The following is a 19,732-nucleotide window of genomic DNA, read 5'->3' on the forward strand; positions in this document are numbered from 1 at the left end:
TCCCTTTTTCTCTTTTTCCTTTTTTCTTTGTTCCCTTTGCCACTTTTCTCTATTCTCTTTTCAGTTTCCCATTCCCCCTTCTTCCCAGTTTCCTTTTTTCCTATTTCCCTTTTTTGATTTTCCCTTCACCCTTTTTCCCTGTGCGTAAATCTGTCCAGTAGATTTTTAGACTATAGCGGACACACGTACAAACATTGCCTTCTATATGCACACACACATATTATATATATATATAGAAGAAAGTCTATTTGTATATTTGTTTGTTTGTTTGTTTTGTAAATATCTCAACACCAATGCCACCTAGCGGGTATAGATTTTGCAAATATTTTTCTTTGACGTAATCGGACCATAAATGCAATTTTTCTAAACATCTCAACCCCAACACCATCTAGCAGATCCATTTTTTTGCAGAAGTATTTCTTTCCATGTAAATAACACATATTCTAAATATGAGCCAAATTGGACCATAAATACAATTTTTCGAAATATCTCCACCCCAGCACCACCTAGCAGGTCCAAACTAATTCAGGAAGCTTCATGGGCATGCAAACAACTCACCAAAGTTTCATTGCAATCAGATGAATGGTATAGGAATGCATATGGGATAAACAAACAAACATTTATTTATATATATATTTCTTTTCCATAAATAATTTATAAATTTATTAATCTCATTAATTATGTAATTATATTTATCACAATCCAAAAGCCAAAAATTATTTGCCAAATTTGGATTTATTACTTCAGCTTGTCTCACATAAACAGTGTAAAACTATTAAGTAATACTATTTGTTGACCATAAAACCAATCTTGTGGTTAGACTTCATAATAGATGCCACTGTAAGTCTAATTAAAGTATATATATATATCTTAAACATCTTAAAGATTGAGAACCTTAAATTTTTCATTCAAACTCAAAATATTTTTTATTTTATTCGATCTTCGTTCTTAAGGAAGCTTCCATTGGGATGGAACCTTTGTTTCAATATCATACTGAGCACCCACATTTCATTAGCTGTTATGATACATTTGAATAATTCTGAGTCATCAGTGATATCAGCTAACTGTTCTGTAATACTGTTTTTCTTAAAAATTAAAGTTTCAGAACAATTTTTGCTGCATCTCATGTTAGTCAAAATTGTTTCACACAGCCATAAGAAAAATTCCTACCTCTTTAATAGTGGAACTTCTCTAATAGTGATTCGATAATTATTGACCACAATATCAGTTTTTGTCAACATTTTTATCAGTTGTTGTGTTAAGACATCCATCCTTTTATCATCTTCATCTTGATGGCCTTCTTGAAACCACTTGTACCATATATCAGCCCTTGGTGTCAACATAACACATCTTCACCAAAAGCTTTGTCTACACTTTCACCACTTCACTGCACAATGCCATTTTTAACATAAAATTAGAGCACAGAATTTAAAAATTATCTTATCTTTTTATCACACTTTGTACCTACAAAACTGTTACTGGGTAGAATAATCTTCCTGAAATATAAATCTTAACTTTTTATTATGATGCAATTTTTTTTTTAAAACTTAAAAACAAAAATCAAAATGAATGAATGTGTTATGATTCTTAGATAAATTTTCTTATAGAATTTTGGTGTACTTTTTCAGATCTAAACAACTTTTATCTAGAGAGATATTACCTTTATATATTAGATATCAATATATTATAGCTAAATTTAGCTTTACCAGTAATTTTTCAAGATCATGAAATAATAATTACATGAAATAAAGGATAACATATTTACCTAATTCATGAGCAATAATAACTTTGCTTTGTGGGAGAATGAGCCTTTGAGGTTTTGCCACTCCACCGGTCTGAATCTAGAGAACAACAAACATACAGTAAATATGATTACCAGTGAAAAAAATAAGAATATTATAATGAAAATTTTCACTAATTTTCAATCATTAACATTATATCAAACATTTGTACTCAAATTTATAACTGATATTAATTTTCGTTTATTAGTTTAGCTTTAACTAAATGGAAAAAAAAAATGAGCACAAATTTTAAAAACAAATACACTCAGAACTCCAAAACAAAATTTACATATGATTCATTTAAGCACATGATTCATTTTAAGCTAAGGGATACATCAGACTACAGAAATACTGCAGTCCCAATAAAAACACAACCCGGTGACTTGTTTTCATTTCAAAGCAAATAATCAAACTATGAAAGCACAGGATTGAATAAGTTTATGCAACATCTGATCACAGCTTTGATGTTTTAAATTTATCCCTAGTAATATCAATGTGCCCAACATTATTCAGAGATCACAGGGCTGTCAATAATTTATTCAAAAGAGGAACAAACGTTTATTCTTGTTGCATATTTTTGAGTACATAAAATGTTTCTCAATAAGGTACCTAGAGATAAGCGAAAAACAACCAAGACTGTGATTAGTAATGAACTTTCAGGTTTTGTTAACAATGAAAAAAAAATCATTGACAGAAATAGTAAAAAGACAAAAATAGTAACAGATATCAATAATTAATTAAATGCTACCAAAGACTTGTTAATCAGTTGAAATTAGTACCAAAGATTTACTCTTAGTACCATAAAACTGCAATAATAAAGAAATAGATTTGTACAGGATACTATATATTACTGCTAAACGAAACTGAAGAAAAATAACAACGTACACATACAAAGAGCAAACAGAAGAAAACAAGGGGGGCTAAATAATTTCTATTTGCAATCACTGAATTCCGAATCAGTATGTGTTAAAATGAAATTGAATGTGTCCAAGATTCATTTTCCTTGGTTCCAATATCAACTGCGATGCAAAATCAGCACCTGACCGTAAACGCTATATTGCATTTCGACAAACCATGATGCTTAGTATGCAGATTAGGAAAATAGAGATGTTGGATTGGACATAAATGCAGACTCATGCAGATGATAGTTTTTCCAATTACCATGTATGGTTGTGACAACTGGACTCTAAGAAAATCAAAATGATGGATAACCAATGCGTTCAAATTGTGGTGCTGGCAAAGATTGTTGAGAATCCCATGAAATGTTAAGAATATCACCAGAATCACAAACAAAGAAGTTCTCAATGTATAAAACTGGAAATTCCACTTTAAACTTAAATCACAAGAATTACACTGACATTCTTCCGCCACATCATACGCACTATTTGTTTAGAAACTTCGATTATGCTCAGTGGAAAAAGAAAAACAGGACGAACACGGACATGTTAGCTTGACACTATCAAAAGCGGCACAAGCAGGACAATAGCAACGCTTAAAGAAGTCATACATGATCGGCAATTGTGGAGAACATTCACCTATGGATTCTCAGAGGGTCAAACACCACTGAATGGCCATTATCATCATCATGTGTTAATAATACTTTTAATGAAATCTATGTTCATAAAAAATTTTTATCAGAAAATTGGTTTACACCTTTGTAAAATCAATGCACTCTATATCAAATTTGTAATTCCCTTAATATAAATCAAGGAATATTCAAAGTATATATTTTAGTAATACTCTCTTCGAAAATTATACACCTATCCGAAACCATTAACATCCATTTGTACTTTGTGTCCAATTTTCTTTCATTAAATCAATCTTATAGCACTTTTTTCTCACTTGAATGTATTTCCAAAAATACTATTACAATTTATCCCAGAAAATTTTTATCCTCATTTAAAATAACCATGTAATTGTAATTTCTCCAACACTGCTATTGATTTCATCAAGTCATATGCCAATATAAAATTCATTTATTGCAATTTTTATCAACCGCTGGTATTTTTTCCTCTTCTTAATTACAGTTATGAACCTCCTGAATACATGCATATATGCACACACATGCGCACTTGCAGACATAAAGAAAACTCTTAATACCCTGTCAATCAAAATACTGATGTGTATGCCTAACTTCATTCAAACAAGCAGGTCTTTGAATGCGTGAGAATATATTATTCCAGAGAAATAATGTTGATTATTTCTACACCCATAAAAAAATTGTTGATTTGAATTCAACTTTATGCGCAATATATAATGTTAATCTACAACTTCACCATTCATAATCAACTAGCAGTACAAAAAACCTTTTTTAAAGCTTATTAATGCTACCATCCAAAAACTACAATAACCATAAAAATAACCTCCCTTGATTTCTCACTCCTCCACTATCACTATAATTACAAATATGAATGCATCATATTCTTAATTTATATTCTCCCTTAGATCAATTCCAGCTTCTGAGCCTAATACCTTCAATTCGTTTATTAATACATACTATATAGATACATACCCACCGGTTACCTTTCACAAATTATAATGGATCCCCATTAGCTGAACCCGAACTTCCTTAAGATAATTAATTAAGGGAGATCTTTCACATTCTTTTACAACTATTGTTATAGTAATTATATTAGAAATTAAGAATATTAGAACTATATTCAAGATGCAACAACATATGTAGATTCAATAACAGAAATTGATGATTGATTTAGTGGTTGCACTACTTTTACTGTGCGACTGTTAATAATTATTCTGTCCAGCGAACTCTTTCTTTAACAAGTAATTTATTTAACTCTCAATGGTGAGCAATATTCTTATTGCATGATTTTCCTCACTATTATTGCATAATTAACTTACACACCATGCATATATGGATCCTTACTTGTTAATACATACATAAACTCCTTGTGCATACTCCTTTAGAGAATAGTGTGCTACATTTAAAACAGTTTTGCTAAGATACCTTCACTACCTACTAATAAAATGTACCAGCTTACATTAACCCGACTCATATTTGTTCAAAAACCTGAAATATTAACAATAAAATACCTATACAATTGATAAGGTCAACTCTTTGTAACTACAAATTTTATGGGCCACAACATACCAGTTACATGCAAATGTAACTTGAAAACATTTTTTATATTTTCAATATAAACAAGAAAATGTTTTTCATGTTGAGTTGTAGGCGACAACATGTTTTTCATGTTCACTATTTGCTTCTTAGCTTCATTACTGGTAGATCCCACTTCCTATTCCTTTCTTTCATGTTTTGTTAAACTAAAAAAAATATTTATTAAAAAAATACTGGTAGATCCCACTTCCTATTCCTTTCTTTCATGTTTTGTTAAACTGAAAAAAATATTTATTAAAAAAACATTCTTGATAATTCTATTTGTAATTAAATGCAGAGAAAATATCTTATGTTTTCTGCTAAGAACACTATGATTTCTATGTTGAGTACTGTTTACCTTTCTTTCTTAGCTTCATTCTTTTATTAGTTTCATTATTTTATTATAAAATAAAAGAATTAAAATAATAAAGGAAGACAATACTAACATCAAATCATGGAAATCTACCACTCCAATGACAAAATGTTTCATCCAAAATTAAGTTAGCAATATTCCAAAAAGAACAATTTGTTGTTCACTTTTTTTAATCAAAGTTCAGTGAAGCAGAATGAATTTACAAGGTCACTACCACTCAATGAGGATGAAACAAATTAAAAAAAAAAATTGTGTACAAAAATAGGAGTTATTCAATTTTTTAAATTAATATTTAGAACCACTTTCTTTAAGAATAATCAGTCTCTGAATTTATTGAAATTATTCAGCATCACCTTGATAATAGCATTCCTTTAACAAATTTCATAAGGTTTAATCATGCAAACAATAAACAAATTATAAACAATCATTTTCAACAAGCAAAATTGAAAATTACAACAAAAAAAATAATTCTAATAAATAATAACTACTTAACACATTAGATAGCTAAATGCACTGTAAGTAAACATCTTGGCCATCACCAAACAACTCTGTTTCCACTGATCCAATTTTTGTTATATTTATATAATATTATTTATTAGAGTAAGCAATAATGGAAAGAGATCATAATTTTCAGATTAAAATTATCTCCGCAGAAATAATTAGACAAATGTAATTTATCCCAATATGGCTACACATTAATCATAATATTGGCATAAATAATCACAAAATTAATAGTCACTGTATTTAAAAGAAATAAAATTACTATACAAAGATTATCCTATTCACAAAAAAATTAAAAATATGGCACTATTAAAAGTTGTTTTAAAAAATAACTTTCTTCATTAAAAAGGTTAATATTTCCTATTTTTTAACCAAATAGTACAGTTAATATAATCAGAGATGCCAACCTTCAGAATAGTTCATCAGTAATAAAATACTGACATCAGTAAATCATCTAAGAATATAATACAAAAGACAAGGGGGACTTGTATGACATGAAATGGCAGATTACGTTCAACTATAAAATTCATAAAATTTCTGCATTAATGATACTGATTTCACTATTGGAATTCCTTACCATAAAAGATGTAATTGATTTTCTTATATTCTAGAATTTTCTACGTGCATTTTGAAAACAAAATGTCACTAGTGATCATCACAACTATCAAACACGAAGAAAAGTCATGTTTACAAATAGAGCGTTTAACTTAAAAGAGGCTCCCTCACTTAGTTTAGGCTATTGACAAACACTTGCACAATAATTTATAGAAGGTGTTAAAAATTATGTCCATCCACTTAACACGTTTGGTCATGTTCCTGGCTATTCTTTTAGCTGTACTATGTCTGTTTCCTGAATGGCATTGACAATGATCATCTTCAATTCCTGCAGATTTTTTTTTAAGTAACCACAAAGAAAGAAGAAGTCTGGATTAGTTGGATCAGGGAATCTTGGTTGCCACAATCCTTTCGAAATGATTCTTTTACTAAAAAAATCCTTAGCATCTCCATAGTAGAACAAGCTGTATTGCAAATGGCCAGCAGTCATACTCATCCTCCTGCAGTAAGGCTATGTAATGAGATAATTTCTAGGTATAGAGAAGCGCATCCACAGTTTTTTCAAAAAACAAGGGTCCTATTACTTGTCGCCTTGAAACCACACACCAAACGCCTATTTTTTGTGGATGTAATCACATGTGTAAGTAACAAACAGTCCTCCCAATTGTCATACCAACATCTTCCACATTATTTTACCCACCTCACACTAATATATGCATTTTATTTAAAAAATATGTATTTTTTAATATGAACTACTGAGTGATGAGGCCTTTTTAAGTTGAATACCCTTTTGTAAAAAATATGAAATTAGAGATTTAACCACTGAAATAAAACACTATCAATTTTGTATATACTGTGGTCTACATTTTTTCTTTTGATTTGTATGTATCACTTCAGTTTGAAACATTTTTGCTGCTGGTTGAATATTTACAAAGGAAAAATTTCATCTTACACTGTTAAAAAGATAAATTTTTTATATCCTGAAACAAGTTCAATCCAGCTATTTTTACAGTGATTTAAGATAACTACCAACAATATAAACTACCAACAATATATTAATGACCATAATCACATAATATTTTGCATGGAATGCAGACTACATTGCCTCCAACACTGAGCAACACTGCATGACCGTTCCTTCATAATACGGGGTTTTCCAATCACTCTCAGATGAGCAGTTAGTTCATCCCTGAACTAAACAAAGGATTACCTTACAATGACAAAAAATTAATTACTTTTAATTTCTACTTGTTTTTTTTTATTTACTGAAGAGCATACTAGGTCCTAAATTATGTATTACTCTGTCTTATTACAAAATTGTTTATGATGCCACTACTTTGTTACTTTATTTATTATTCTAAGAATGATATACAAATTTAAATTAGGTAATATCTTTTTTACAAGAGATATACTCTACACACTTTTATATCACAATAAGATTTTACAAATAAACAGAACAGATAGATTTACTAGAAACACAGTTATAAATTAATACTTGATTGATTTAAATTAATACTACACTGATTTTAAATTAATACTTGTTCATTCTGTCTTCATTCAATATTCCAGTGTATAAGTAACATCTTTTGTTTATACATCTGTAATTTTCAGTAATTATATCATCACGACAATATAAATAGTATTTTTTAACACATTAATTCAGAGCATTAACCTGTACACAACAGGCATTCTCAAATACAATCAATACACTGCTCAAGTACATGTAATTTTAATTAAATAAGATTGTTGATCAGTAACAATGAATTATTAATAAAAAATAAGTGATACAAACCTTCCCAATAACTATAAAATATTTTCTGTCAATCTTCTTAACCCTTTCACAGCCAGAAAGGCAGTAAGACAACTCATATTTCTTGCAAAAGAGTGCTGAAGGCTAATAGTCCTGGGAACTGCCTGATATCCTAAATTCATCTCCTGCTAAGTGTTATCATATTATTAACAAGCTGCTTCAAGCATCATCTACTAATCACATACCACTTATTCTGTATAAAAATTAAATGGAGCAAATTTTCTAATTTATCACCATCAGCTGACTCTGTTGTGGTTTAATGTTTACTTGAATTGAAGCAAAGATTTTCTTTTTTATAAAAAGGTTTTGCTTTAATTTTCCCTCTTTTACTTAACCTTAATAAACTCATTTATTTCTTTCTACTTTTGCTGCTGATGATGTAATCTACATCAAATGACATTTTACCAGAGTAAGATATTTCAATGTTAATAGAGGATTTGGCAAGGAACTGGGATTTCAGTAAATCCAGTGATAAAAGAAATGAAGATAGCATTAAAGGTAATGATATTTAAGAGCTACTGTGAGTACATACCACTATGATTAAAGAATTTGATTTCTGAAACAGGCAGGATCAATACATAGGTCTCAAACAATTCAAAACAAACAGATTTTAATTTATTCTTTATTTTCAATGTCGATTACCTAACAATCAGTAGGCATGACTAATGTGAAGTTCAGTTTTTCAGTCGCTAAAGAAAACTTTTTATGATTATTCAAATACTACATAAAAAGTTAATCCAGTCTGTATACCAATTATTTATTAACTAGCTTCCACATTATCTGGACTTAGGTTCGATACTGGCATGAGTGGCCATTTTTTCATCTACCACTTCATCCTAATATCTTCCTTATTAAAATATATATACTAGGGAGATTCTATAATTAAAGAGACAAATTGATGTAGGAAAAAACGGTATTTTTACAACATGAGACTTTTATTACTTCTCAACATAACCCCCCCCCCCTCTCAATATTAATACGTCCCAACAATGAACTAGTTTTTTTTTTATACCTGATGCAAAGAAGTCTTTGTCTTGTTGTTTGAACCACTTTCCCACAAATTATTTAACCTTGTTGTTAACCTTTTTTCCACGTAATGCCTCCTTGAGTGGACCAAACAAATAAAAATCTGAGGGAGCCAAATCTGGACTGTAGGAATGATGAGTATCTCCCAATCCATTTTCCAATGGTTTCTTGGGTCAGCTGGGCAGTGTGAGGGCGAGCATTGCTATGTAGCAACATCACATGAACATCTTTTCTTTGAGATCTGCAACGTTTTTCTCTCACTGTTGGCTTTACTTTTTTCATCAGCTGGTCTGAGTAGTAGACACTGTTTATACTGATTTTCCAAATAGTCACAAAAGACACCTTGAGCATCCCAAAAGACAGTCAACATGACTTTTCCCACTGATGGCTGCGTTCTGAATTTCTTTCAGACAGGTGAGCTGGTGTGCTTCCATTCCATGATTTGTCTTTTGGACTCCAATTGAAAATGGGGAACCCAAGTTTCATCACACGTTAAAATCTTGTTTAGAAAAGGGTCACCTTCCCTTTCATAACGTTCTTTCAAGTCTGTACACACTTTGAGTGTTGTTTCCTTGTGTTATGTTAACTCTTTCAGGACCCACCTTGCACTTGTTTTGCTGTTCTTGAGCTTGTTAGTGAAAAACACTTACTGCAACTGTTCTTGCTTTATGTTCAACTGTAATATGTCAGTCTTCACAAATAATGTTCTCAATGCTGATTTCAAATGAAGGAGTTGACACTTCAATTGGCCTGAGAGGACATTGCTCGTCAGTCACTGAGGTTCAACCATTTTTTAACTGTTCCACCCACTTATAAAAATTTCTATGGTTCATCATACTGTAAAATCATTCAAGAAAAGATTTTAGCCAGTTTTTCACCTTCAGAAAGCAAAAAATTCATCACTGAACATTGTTCAACTAATGTGGAAACTTCAAGTGGACATGCCATCGTTAAATGTGATATTGAGGTTATAAACAAAACAATTTTTATTATCAACTGTTCTGAGCTCATCCTAGTGATGCCAACCTAGTAATGAAAGTACAAAATGCCTCCTATAAACTGTTTCATTTCTACATCAACTTGTCTAATTATTGAATGTCCCTCGTATACATATACAACCTTGTCTGAAGAAGTAAATTAAAAAAAATGCATGGTTCTTTGTTACTTAAACATGAATTTAATATTCAACTAAAAGCATAAAGCATAAATAATCAAGTAAACTACACATATGTTAGTAAATAAATGAGTAAAATGACTCATTTTTGTTTTCACCACACACATCAAAGTATGACTTTTTTTTTTATAAATACAAATTTCTTTTTATTAATTTCACATTATGGCAGAAAAATAAATATTATGACAAAAAATAACACATTTTAAATAAATAATTATTAAAAAATTCAGAACAATTCAAATTAAAAAATATACATATATTAAAAAAAGGAAAAATTTTTTTTATATTTATGAAAAATGAAGTCATACTTGATAGTTTTATAATGACAAACATAACAGATTTGGCAGCAAAAAGGTTAATTTAAGAAAAGACATGAATAAAACACAAAAATTTATTAATAAATGAATGAGAAAATGTTTAGCTGATGTTTCTGAAATAAAAATATTTTCATCAATAGAACTTACTGCATAATTCATACTAACAAATACAGACTTAAATTGAAGACAGCCTAAATAATGTAATGATTAATAATAAATTATAATACTTTAAAGCCAACCAAGTTGCAACAGAATGATGAACAATTTAGCCACAATTAATACGTACAGTGTTTACAGTTGATGTTGGTAATATCAAAGGATGGACCAGTGGCAGAAGCCTGGCCCCGCCCTTCTGTAGAGTAGGGTCAGTTACAGAAATTCTTCCAGTATCAGTAGTGGCTCCACGTTTTCCTCGTCCCTGTGCAAATCATATTTTATGTTTCTAAGTACTTTTAATAATTTATTTGTTTAAAAAAGTAGTTAACCTGTATAAAGCAAAACTGTTTATTAACTGCTTTATTTTATTAACTACAAAAAAGCAATTACAAAATTGTAAAAATCAGTTTAATAAAAATAGATAAAAGAAAGTCACCTTAAAAATTCATAAAACAATTGGCTCAATGGAAACTAACTTTAATTAAGGGTACTACAACATAACTAGAGACTTAAGTATCCAGTTTTATTAAAAATATTTTTAAAATTCACAGACATTCAATACAATAAGCAAGAAAAGTTTTAAAAGTTAAGTAACTGTGTCCAGTTAAACAATCATGCAAGATCTGTAAAATTTCTACAGCTCACACAAGGGATGTAGAGAAAGAAATTATAATTAACTCGGTCAACATTAATCTAAAATAACAGAAATCATTGGTACAATGAGATCAACATTAGGAATCAACAAGGTGTTTCATAAAATTCTTTCTTTATAGTACATAAAGAACCATTCATTATGATAGACACAACTGTTGAATGTTATACAGAACTACATTCACTAGTTTTTATTTCCATAATACCTTGAGGAAATGATTAGTCTAATTTTAGTTTCACATTTCTTTCTTTTCTCATACTTCCTACAACTTTCCAGTGTAAAAATCTGATTTCATTTTTTTCTTTTTCTTATTTCTTACCAGTTATAAATTAGACCACAGAGCCAATACTCTAAATGTAAATTATGTTCACCAGTCCAGGTAGTTCTCCTATATTTTAGCTCGGGTTCTGAATATGCTATCAGAGATTTTTGAGTAATTAGATAAAATTAATCCATACCTAAAACTGTTTTAGTAGTACCATCAGTTTTTTAATAGAGTATATCTTTACTCAGAGTTTGTAACAATCAGTTACAACCCTGCTAGAATGAACATTTTAAAAATGAGCTTCGAAACCTACTTAAATGAATTAGATAAAAAAGATTTGTTACTCTATAAATGATAATTCAATATAGTTACACATACAGTAACAAGGGTATCACATTCTAGTGACTTCCTTCAATTTAAGGCCTTGGATCTAGCCAAGTTGACTGCTTGCCCATAAGTTAACTACGTCCTTTGAAAACTATTGTATGATTAACTAGTCTTCTAATTCTCTTGATACAATTATAACTGCTGCATTTTTCCTATTACATAACACTTTTTTTAAATTCTTTTAAAATGTATCAAAAAAACTTCTTTTTTTAGAATTAAAGTCTAGCAAACACTAAATTTCTTAATATGATAACTAACTTGGACTTAATCCAAGTTAGTTTAAAGTAATATACCAAACTGCTTAAACTAATAACTGACTACATTTCTTCATTTTGTGTATAAATGTATATATATTTTTTTAATGAATAATTACAGAAACTGTAATAAATACATGTTTATACTACATAATACCTGCATGAAACAAAATTAATCTGCTTTCTCACTTTTTTTTTAGAGCAAAAAATGATTTCGTATTATTGGACTTTAGTTTATTCCTAATTTTTGTATAATAAAAAACAAAAATAAAAAAATAGCTTACTCACTTTTAAACATTTTATGGCAAATTTATTTTAGTTTAAAATGGATTAATATGAGATAAATCTGAAGTAAAAATAAAAGTTAACTTTTTGTATATACATTATCATATTTTTATTATAATTATCCAATGGACAATTACAAACTACAGTAAAAAAAATCAAAACTAGCTGCATGTGCAGCAGCATGATCTAGTTTAGAATCATTCAGACTGTCTGCATTAGAAGGGTAACTTACTTAAAACTGAATAACATTTACTTTCCCCACCTTCCCGTAGACAACTGAAGTTCTTTTTGGCATATCGTGACTTGAAATTTAAAAATGCATATAATGGAATCTGAAGCAATAGTTAACATTTTTAATATTTTAACTGGATTATTACTGATCAGACCCAAGTTTTGTATTTTATACACATACTGAATTTTAAATCATCTCTTTTACAGAGTGATTCAGTAGGAAAGTGAAATACTTTAGTAACTGATTCTAGAGCTTGAAATAAGGAAAAAGGTTCACACAAAAATATGTCAGAAAACACTATCAAGTTATGGCTAGCAAAACGTTTCACCTGGATTTCAGTTCCCCCAGCGAAATGCGGTCATAACTGACATTTTTAAGGCATTAAATACTGGGTTAATGATGGTTTCTTAAGTTTTTTGACTTGAAAAACCAAATAAAACAGGTCCCAGAACTGTATCTCCTGTACTTTTCAGGATACCCAATGTAAATAAAAGATTCAGCAACAAAAAAAAGGTTTTTAGGTATATAGTGCAATTACTTTGTGAAATACTTTATTACCAAAACTTGAAGAAAATTTAATTCTGCAAAAACTGATATAGTCTATGAAAAAAAGAAACCCAATTTTTATTATTAAAAACAAAACTTAACAGAAAATGTCATGAACTTGTAAAAATTAAAAACAGCTGTTTTTTAATATAAATTTAGACCTTAGAAAAATTAGGTTGGCAACACTAACTATATGCTTCAAAAATAATTTTTAAACTACTCATTGACATAAAATTGTGATTAATAAGCATTAGGCGGTTTAGTTATTTTTTACATAATTTTTGAGAATTAGTTATGTACTATTTTTGTGTTTGTTGTACTCTAAACTGTACCTACATTTTTCCAAACAAGTCTAAATTTAAAAAAGTGAAAATCAATTTTGAATTCTTTGTTTTGAAAGGCCTGCATCTTCACTCATGCAGAATATACTACTAAGATTTTTGTGTATGGCCTATGGAATGGAAGTGCTCCAGCTGCAGCGGAAGATTACAGGTGTAGGTATTCCGGATGAGTAGTTCCAAACCATAAAATATTTTGTAGAATTTTTAATAATCTTTGTGAGAATGGTATACTTCCCAGTACTTATAATTCATCTGAACATCAACCAGTACATGGAGATGATAAAAAGGAACATTCTTTAGGTGGTACAACTTAGCTTAACTTGAAATACCTCCTCATCAACACCACCACCTCCCATATCTTTATGAACATAACACAACTGCACTTTGTCAATGGATTGTTAATAATTATCCCTTAATTCCATTGATACTATTTTTGGACAAAAATTTACTCATAATGGTATAAACAATACAAAGAATTCACATCAATGATGAAAAAACCTACATGCTGTAATCAAATCAAATTTCCCAGCAATGACTTTCAGTGAGCGTTTCATGTAGCATGTTTGACAACCAATTAATAGACCCTTTTATACTATAACATGTCACAGCAGAAAAATTAACTAAAATTTTTAAACAAGGAGTTTCTTATCATACTTGAAAATCTCTCATTGTCAAAACAAATTGAAATGCACTAACAATTTGATGGTGCAAACACAGTTCATGATGAAGTAAGACAATTTTAGGATGAGAAATTTACCGGTAAATGGATTGGATGTGAGAGCCAGAAAATTGGCCAGCCAGATCACTGGACCTTACTACCTTTGATTACGGGGATGGATGTAATGCAAGGTATACAAGCAAAAATTAGACACACTGTGATGAACTGATCCTCCTCACATTATCAATGCTGCTGGGCTAATCAAGGAACATGAAGATATCATTAGATTGGAGACAGAAAATGTGAAGAGACAAGTTAACAAGTGCATGTCAATGATGGAATTTTTGAACATTTATTATATATTAAAACAGTATAAATCACAGTGAGTATTTTTTAAAACGTAAATTAAAAGTATTTTAGTTTAGATTCAAAGGTTTAAATTTACTGTACTAAAAACAGACATTTTTGGTTTTTTTTTAATTTTCATAGCCTTTATTACATCAATTTTCTCAATAATTAAATTCTGTGCAATTTGATAATAAAATTCACACGTAGATTAGTTATTAACAAAATTATACTCAAACCAAAAAAAAACACGTTTTTGTCACCAATTTTGTTTGTTTTACATTGAGTAATCATGAAAACTAGAGGAGGAGATACAGTTCTGGGATAAGTTTCATTTGATTTTTTCTATCAAAAAAACATAAGAGACCTTCCAGTTTACGCCTTGTATAACCTTATAATCTTAAATAATGCCTAAAAATTTCAGTATAACCTCATTTCCCCAGGGAATTTGAAATCTGGGCAAACATTTTCACTAATCTAATTCCATAACTAAGCATTTTTGGTCATATGTTTGTATAAACTTTCTTCGCTTATAGAATCTGTTACCAAATTATTTCCCTTTCCTCCTGAATCATCTGTATATTTGACTACAACAGTCATCAGCCAAGGGCTGAATTTTCTGAAAGTAATGATGTTCACTGTATAAGCAGTCCCATATTACACACAATGAAAGTTCACTTACATGGTTGAATGTAAACTACATTTTTTTATTGGGCCCTGAAACACTGATATGCAATTGTATGTTTGGCTTAGTGAAGAAAGCAAACTATAACTTCCGCATTTCCATAGTAAATATGGTAAATGACTTTTAATATTCTTAAATATGACCTCCTCTTTTTTGAGCGACTTTTGACTCTATGTCTTGAATCTATAAGAAGTCATCTACAACTATTATGGTTATGGCATTTAAAGTACACACTTACATATTGGGCATGTTTTACAGGTCAGTGTTTAATCTGCTGCCTAAATATGTAATAGTGCCATCTGTTTACATTACATATTTAAGATGGCACTATTGTAGCTCAGTTATTTGAATCAACAGTCAATTCTTAGCAACAATACTTAAATCTTTACATTCATAATGAGTGCTAAAAGTATGAAGAGTGATTTTTGATGGCAAAAAACCAACTTTGCGGCTGAAATTCATAGGCAAATTTGTGATGTTTAATGGTGGTGCTAATTATAAGTGATGCTATAGTTAAGAGTGGTGCAGTTCATGATAAAGAACATAGAGCCTGGCTGTTGATAACTGAAAATTTAATTGAAAAAGTTAACAAAAAAATTTGAAAAAACTGGTGTGCTTTAATGCATCCTAATTGTCTTTGATGTTTAACAATCTTTTGACTGATGTTTTTGACTGAAAAATTTGGGTACAAAAAATTATAAGTCAAATGGCTGCCAAAGATGTTTACTGACATACAAGTAATAACATATTGCTGCAGTGCATGAATTTATGCAGAATTACATAAATGAAAGTGATGAATTGTTAGCTCACATTGTTACCAGAGATGAAACCTTCTTATTTATACATCAAGACAAAGCAGCAGTCAATGCAATGGTGGCATTCATTATCTATTAGACCGAAGAAGTTCAAACAAGAATGTTCAGAAAAAAGTTTATAACTACTGCTGGGGCAAAATGGGTTATTTGTTTTGTCAAATTTAGTGATCGCAGAACTAGTATGAATTTCAATACATACTGTAAAACATTAAAAAATGCGGGATGCTATCCTGGGATCTTATTTTTGCATGACAATGCCTGGCCACACACAGCAACTCATACAGACAGGTATCTGGAAAAGTCTGTTGAAAAATCTTCATTCACACACCCTATGCCCCTGACTTAACTCCCAGCAATTATTTTCTTTTCCTTCACCTTAAACAGTGGCTTGCATCATAAGTTTGATAAACTGAAAAATAGTTTTACTGCATGATTTAAGTCATTGGTAGTGGAATTCCTTGAACAACGAAGAAGCTAGTGAAACTATGAAAAAGGTGTTAAGGTTGAAGGGAGCTAAATAGTAAGTTATTATTCATAGTAGTTTGTTTATATTTTTCAATTTTTTTATTCAAAACTGAACTTACTTCAAAGGTAATTACTCAACAATAAACTTGATGAAAATATACTACTTTTTAGCAAACATGATTTTCATCTGTAGTTTTTTGGTACTATATATCTTTATTTTTTTAGATCTGTCTTAATGGTACTTAATAGCTAACAGGAAGAATTAACTTTCTTCATGTTAAACGCACTCACCTAGTTTCAATTCATCTTCCAAGACAGTTGTTTTGTATATTTTTGTTAAAGTATATTCAAAAAGATTTAATTAAAAACAGTTCATAAAATTTATTAAATTAAATATCATGGTTTGAATCATAAATAAATTGTAAAAATCGTATTGAATTGCTGCTGCATAAATATCCATTTATTAAAAATTTTAACAATTTAATTCCAGTTAGCAACATATTAATTTTGAAAATTAAAATCTTCCTAAACATTTTTAAGACGCAACTAACACCTTTACTGTAATTCATAACTTAAGAGTTTCCTCATTAACTTAGGTTTCATGAGAACCAGGTTTGCACCACTTCTTCCACTTCTTATTAAATTTTTACCAGTTTTTATGGAAATTTCTAGATAAATCCAAAAAATTATTTAAAGAAATACATAAAGAAATTTATTTTAACTCTACAACAAAGTAGCCTTTAACCATATATTAACTAACAATTGTACTACCATTAGCTAATTAGTCAAAACAGCCGCCCCATAATACTGTTATGACTAGATACAATACTAAAGAACAATGCTTTCATACATAAACAAGATCTATACACCTAATCATAACCATATGTATTGAGATTGATGTGCATTAACGGACAATAGAAGCTGGAACAAGATTAAGTCAATCCACTTTCCTATTTGAACATGCATCTGAAAGATGCAGTGAAGATTCTAACATCCTAAAAAATTATAATTCTTCTAAATGGTATTTCAGAAAAAAATAATTACAAGTCAATTTTTTTTACACTCAGAATTTTTTCCCACATTACTGTTAGATAATAGAAAATGACCTCAGCTGATATGTTTAGAATTAACATATTTCAGAGCAACGTGAGGAAATGTTCATAGGACTTTAAAAAAGAGACATCTAATTCTCTAAATCACTGGAAATAACTGCAGTAGCTTGGCCACTATGCTTAGGGAATATGAGGTTTTAGACAAGTTAGTACTGTGGATTGAATACCTAGATAAATCTGAATAAAAAATTAGTGTTCACTAATCAGAATACATGTAATGCATGTAACTAATAAGATAGTGCAAAACAGATGGAAGAAGGGATAGAGGAAAAAACAAAAGGGTGCTAGAGAAGTTTGTATAGTTTCTGTGACTGGGGAAGAAAATTACAAACATAAATGTATTTTAATTAGAAATGTGAATTTTTGTACGTATTCTACGATTAGAACAATCGCAACACAAAAATCAATTAGAATTTTACACCCAAATGTTTCTAGTTCTAAACTTCACCATTAGCTTATGAAAAAAATCCAAGAATACAATTCGTTGTAAAATAGTAATGACAACATATTTTTAAATAAATTAAAAAAAAATTAAATCAAAGACATCAATATCAAACTATAATTAATAACAAGAGTACTAGTATGCAACAAATTTCCCAATAAATAATTTTCTAGAAGATTTTAACACAATTGATTTAATCTAAAATAGTTAAATTCCAAAAGATGAGTAAACCATTAAGTTCAGTAAAAAACAAAAATTAAACCTACAATAACATCCAACTGTAATATTTTTCTAGTTTAAGAAATTTGTTGGACATACTGCCTTTAATTCTAATTTCTTTAAAAAATTAAATTAAAATTTTAAAATAACTACTGGAATTCTTTATACAAAATAAATTTCAATAATTCAGTACAGAAATTTGATTTCTCCAGTAAAATATAAATGCTTAAAAAATAATGATGTTAATTAAAAATCACATTCAGAGCAAATACTATCAAAATGAAACACTATCAGTTCTTCTTTAAAAGATAAGCTGAATGGGAACCAGGACCTCTGATTTAAAAAAATCATAACCTACTTTTAGGTTATACCTTTCTCCTCTACTGAACATTTTACAAACAAAAATATTAAGGAACACAATGGGTTTCACAAACTGAATTCTTTTATATAATTTAAAGAAATTGTACAAAACTTCAGCTTTACTTAATCACTGGAGATCAAATACCAGAAAAATATTAAATGCAAAATGGATACCACACCGCAATTTTAAATTAATGTAATGTACTATCAATGCACAAAATTCAAATATTTACACTAAGATATTAAACAATATTAAACACCTTAGGAAAACTAATAAAAAGTTAGTAAAAAAAAAATGAAATACATTTCAATAACATAGTCCACAACAGAGGTGCACAAATGTACAATTTCAACAATGAATTCTGAGTAGAAACAGCTGAAAAACATGTAATAGTACTTTTTCTTATTAGGCCAAAATTATTATTTTGATTTACTGTATGTTAAAATAATTAAATATTTTTTTATTTAAAAAATAATTAAACTGTAATACAATATAAAAGAAACTACACTTATCCCCTTGTAGTTTTTTTTTTTTTTTTAATCAACACTTAACCTAATTTAATTAATTCTCTGCTGCTAATAAGTAAATAAAGGCTAAGGGAAGAATAGTTTTAATTTCTGAAAAACAAACTCCCAAAGTTTTTAGAAGCAAATAGGTAACTGTTAAATAAAAAACCAATCTCCTTACAGTAATTATTATTATACTAACTGGAAAAAAATGAAAAGCAGGATATTATTTCTACTAATCTTCTTAAAAATCTAAAACATAACAACTGTTCAATTACCTTATGATTTATCTTTTTCTTCTTCTATAAAACTCTATCTTCTTGTTTTCAATTGCTAGGAATTGCTTCTTGTTTT

The 19,732-nt window shown here is 29.2% G+C and overlaps 1 protein-coding gene across 4 annotated transcripts in view; it reads right to left on the reverse strand.

The window, feature by feature from the left end:
* The window catches only part of pps (protein partner of snf), a 208,876-nt gene that overhangs the window by 147,781 nt on the left and 41,363 nt on the right, over positions 1-19,732 (reverse strand). For all 4 annotated transcript variants that reach the window (XM_075373576.1, XM_075373568.1, XM_075373551.1 and 1 more), the window contains 2 exons: positions 10,939-11,070; positions 1,766-1,841 (listed from right to left, as the gene is read on the reverse strand). In XM_075373576.1, the coding sequence (XP_075229691.1) occupies positions 1,766-1,841; positions 10,939-11,070 (208 nt within the window). The remainder of the gene's footprint in view (positions 1-1,765; positions 1,842-10,938; positions 11,071-19,732) is intronic.

The sequence above is a fragment of the Lycorma delicatula genome, chromosome 1 (genome assembly GCF_047948215.1).
Source record: "Lycorma delicatula isolate Av1 chromosome 1, ASM4794821v1, whole genome shotgun sequence".
Lineage (NCBI taxonomy): Eukaryota > Metazoa > Arthropoda > Insecta > Hemiptera > Fulgoridae > Lycorma > Lycorma delicatula.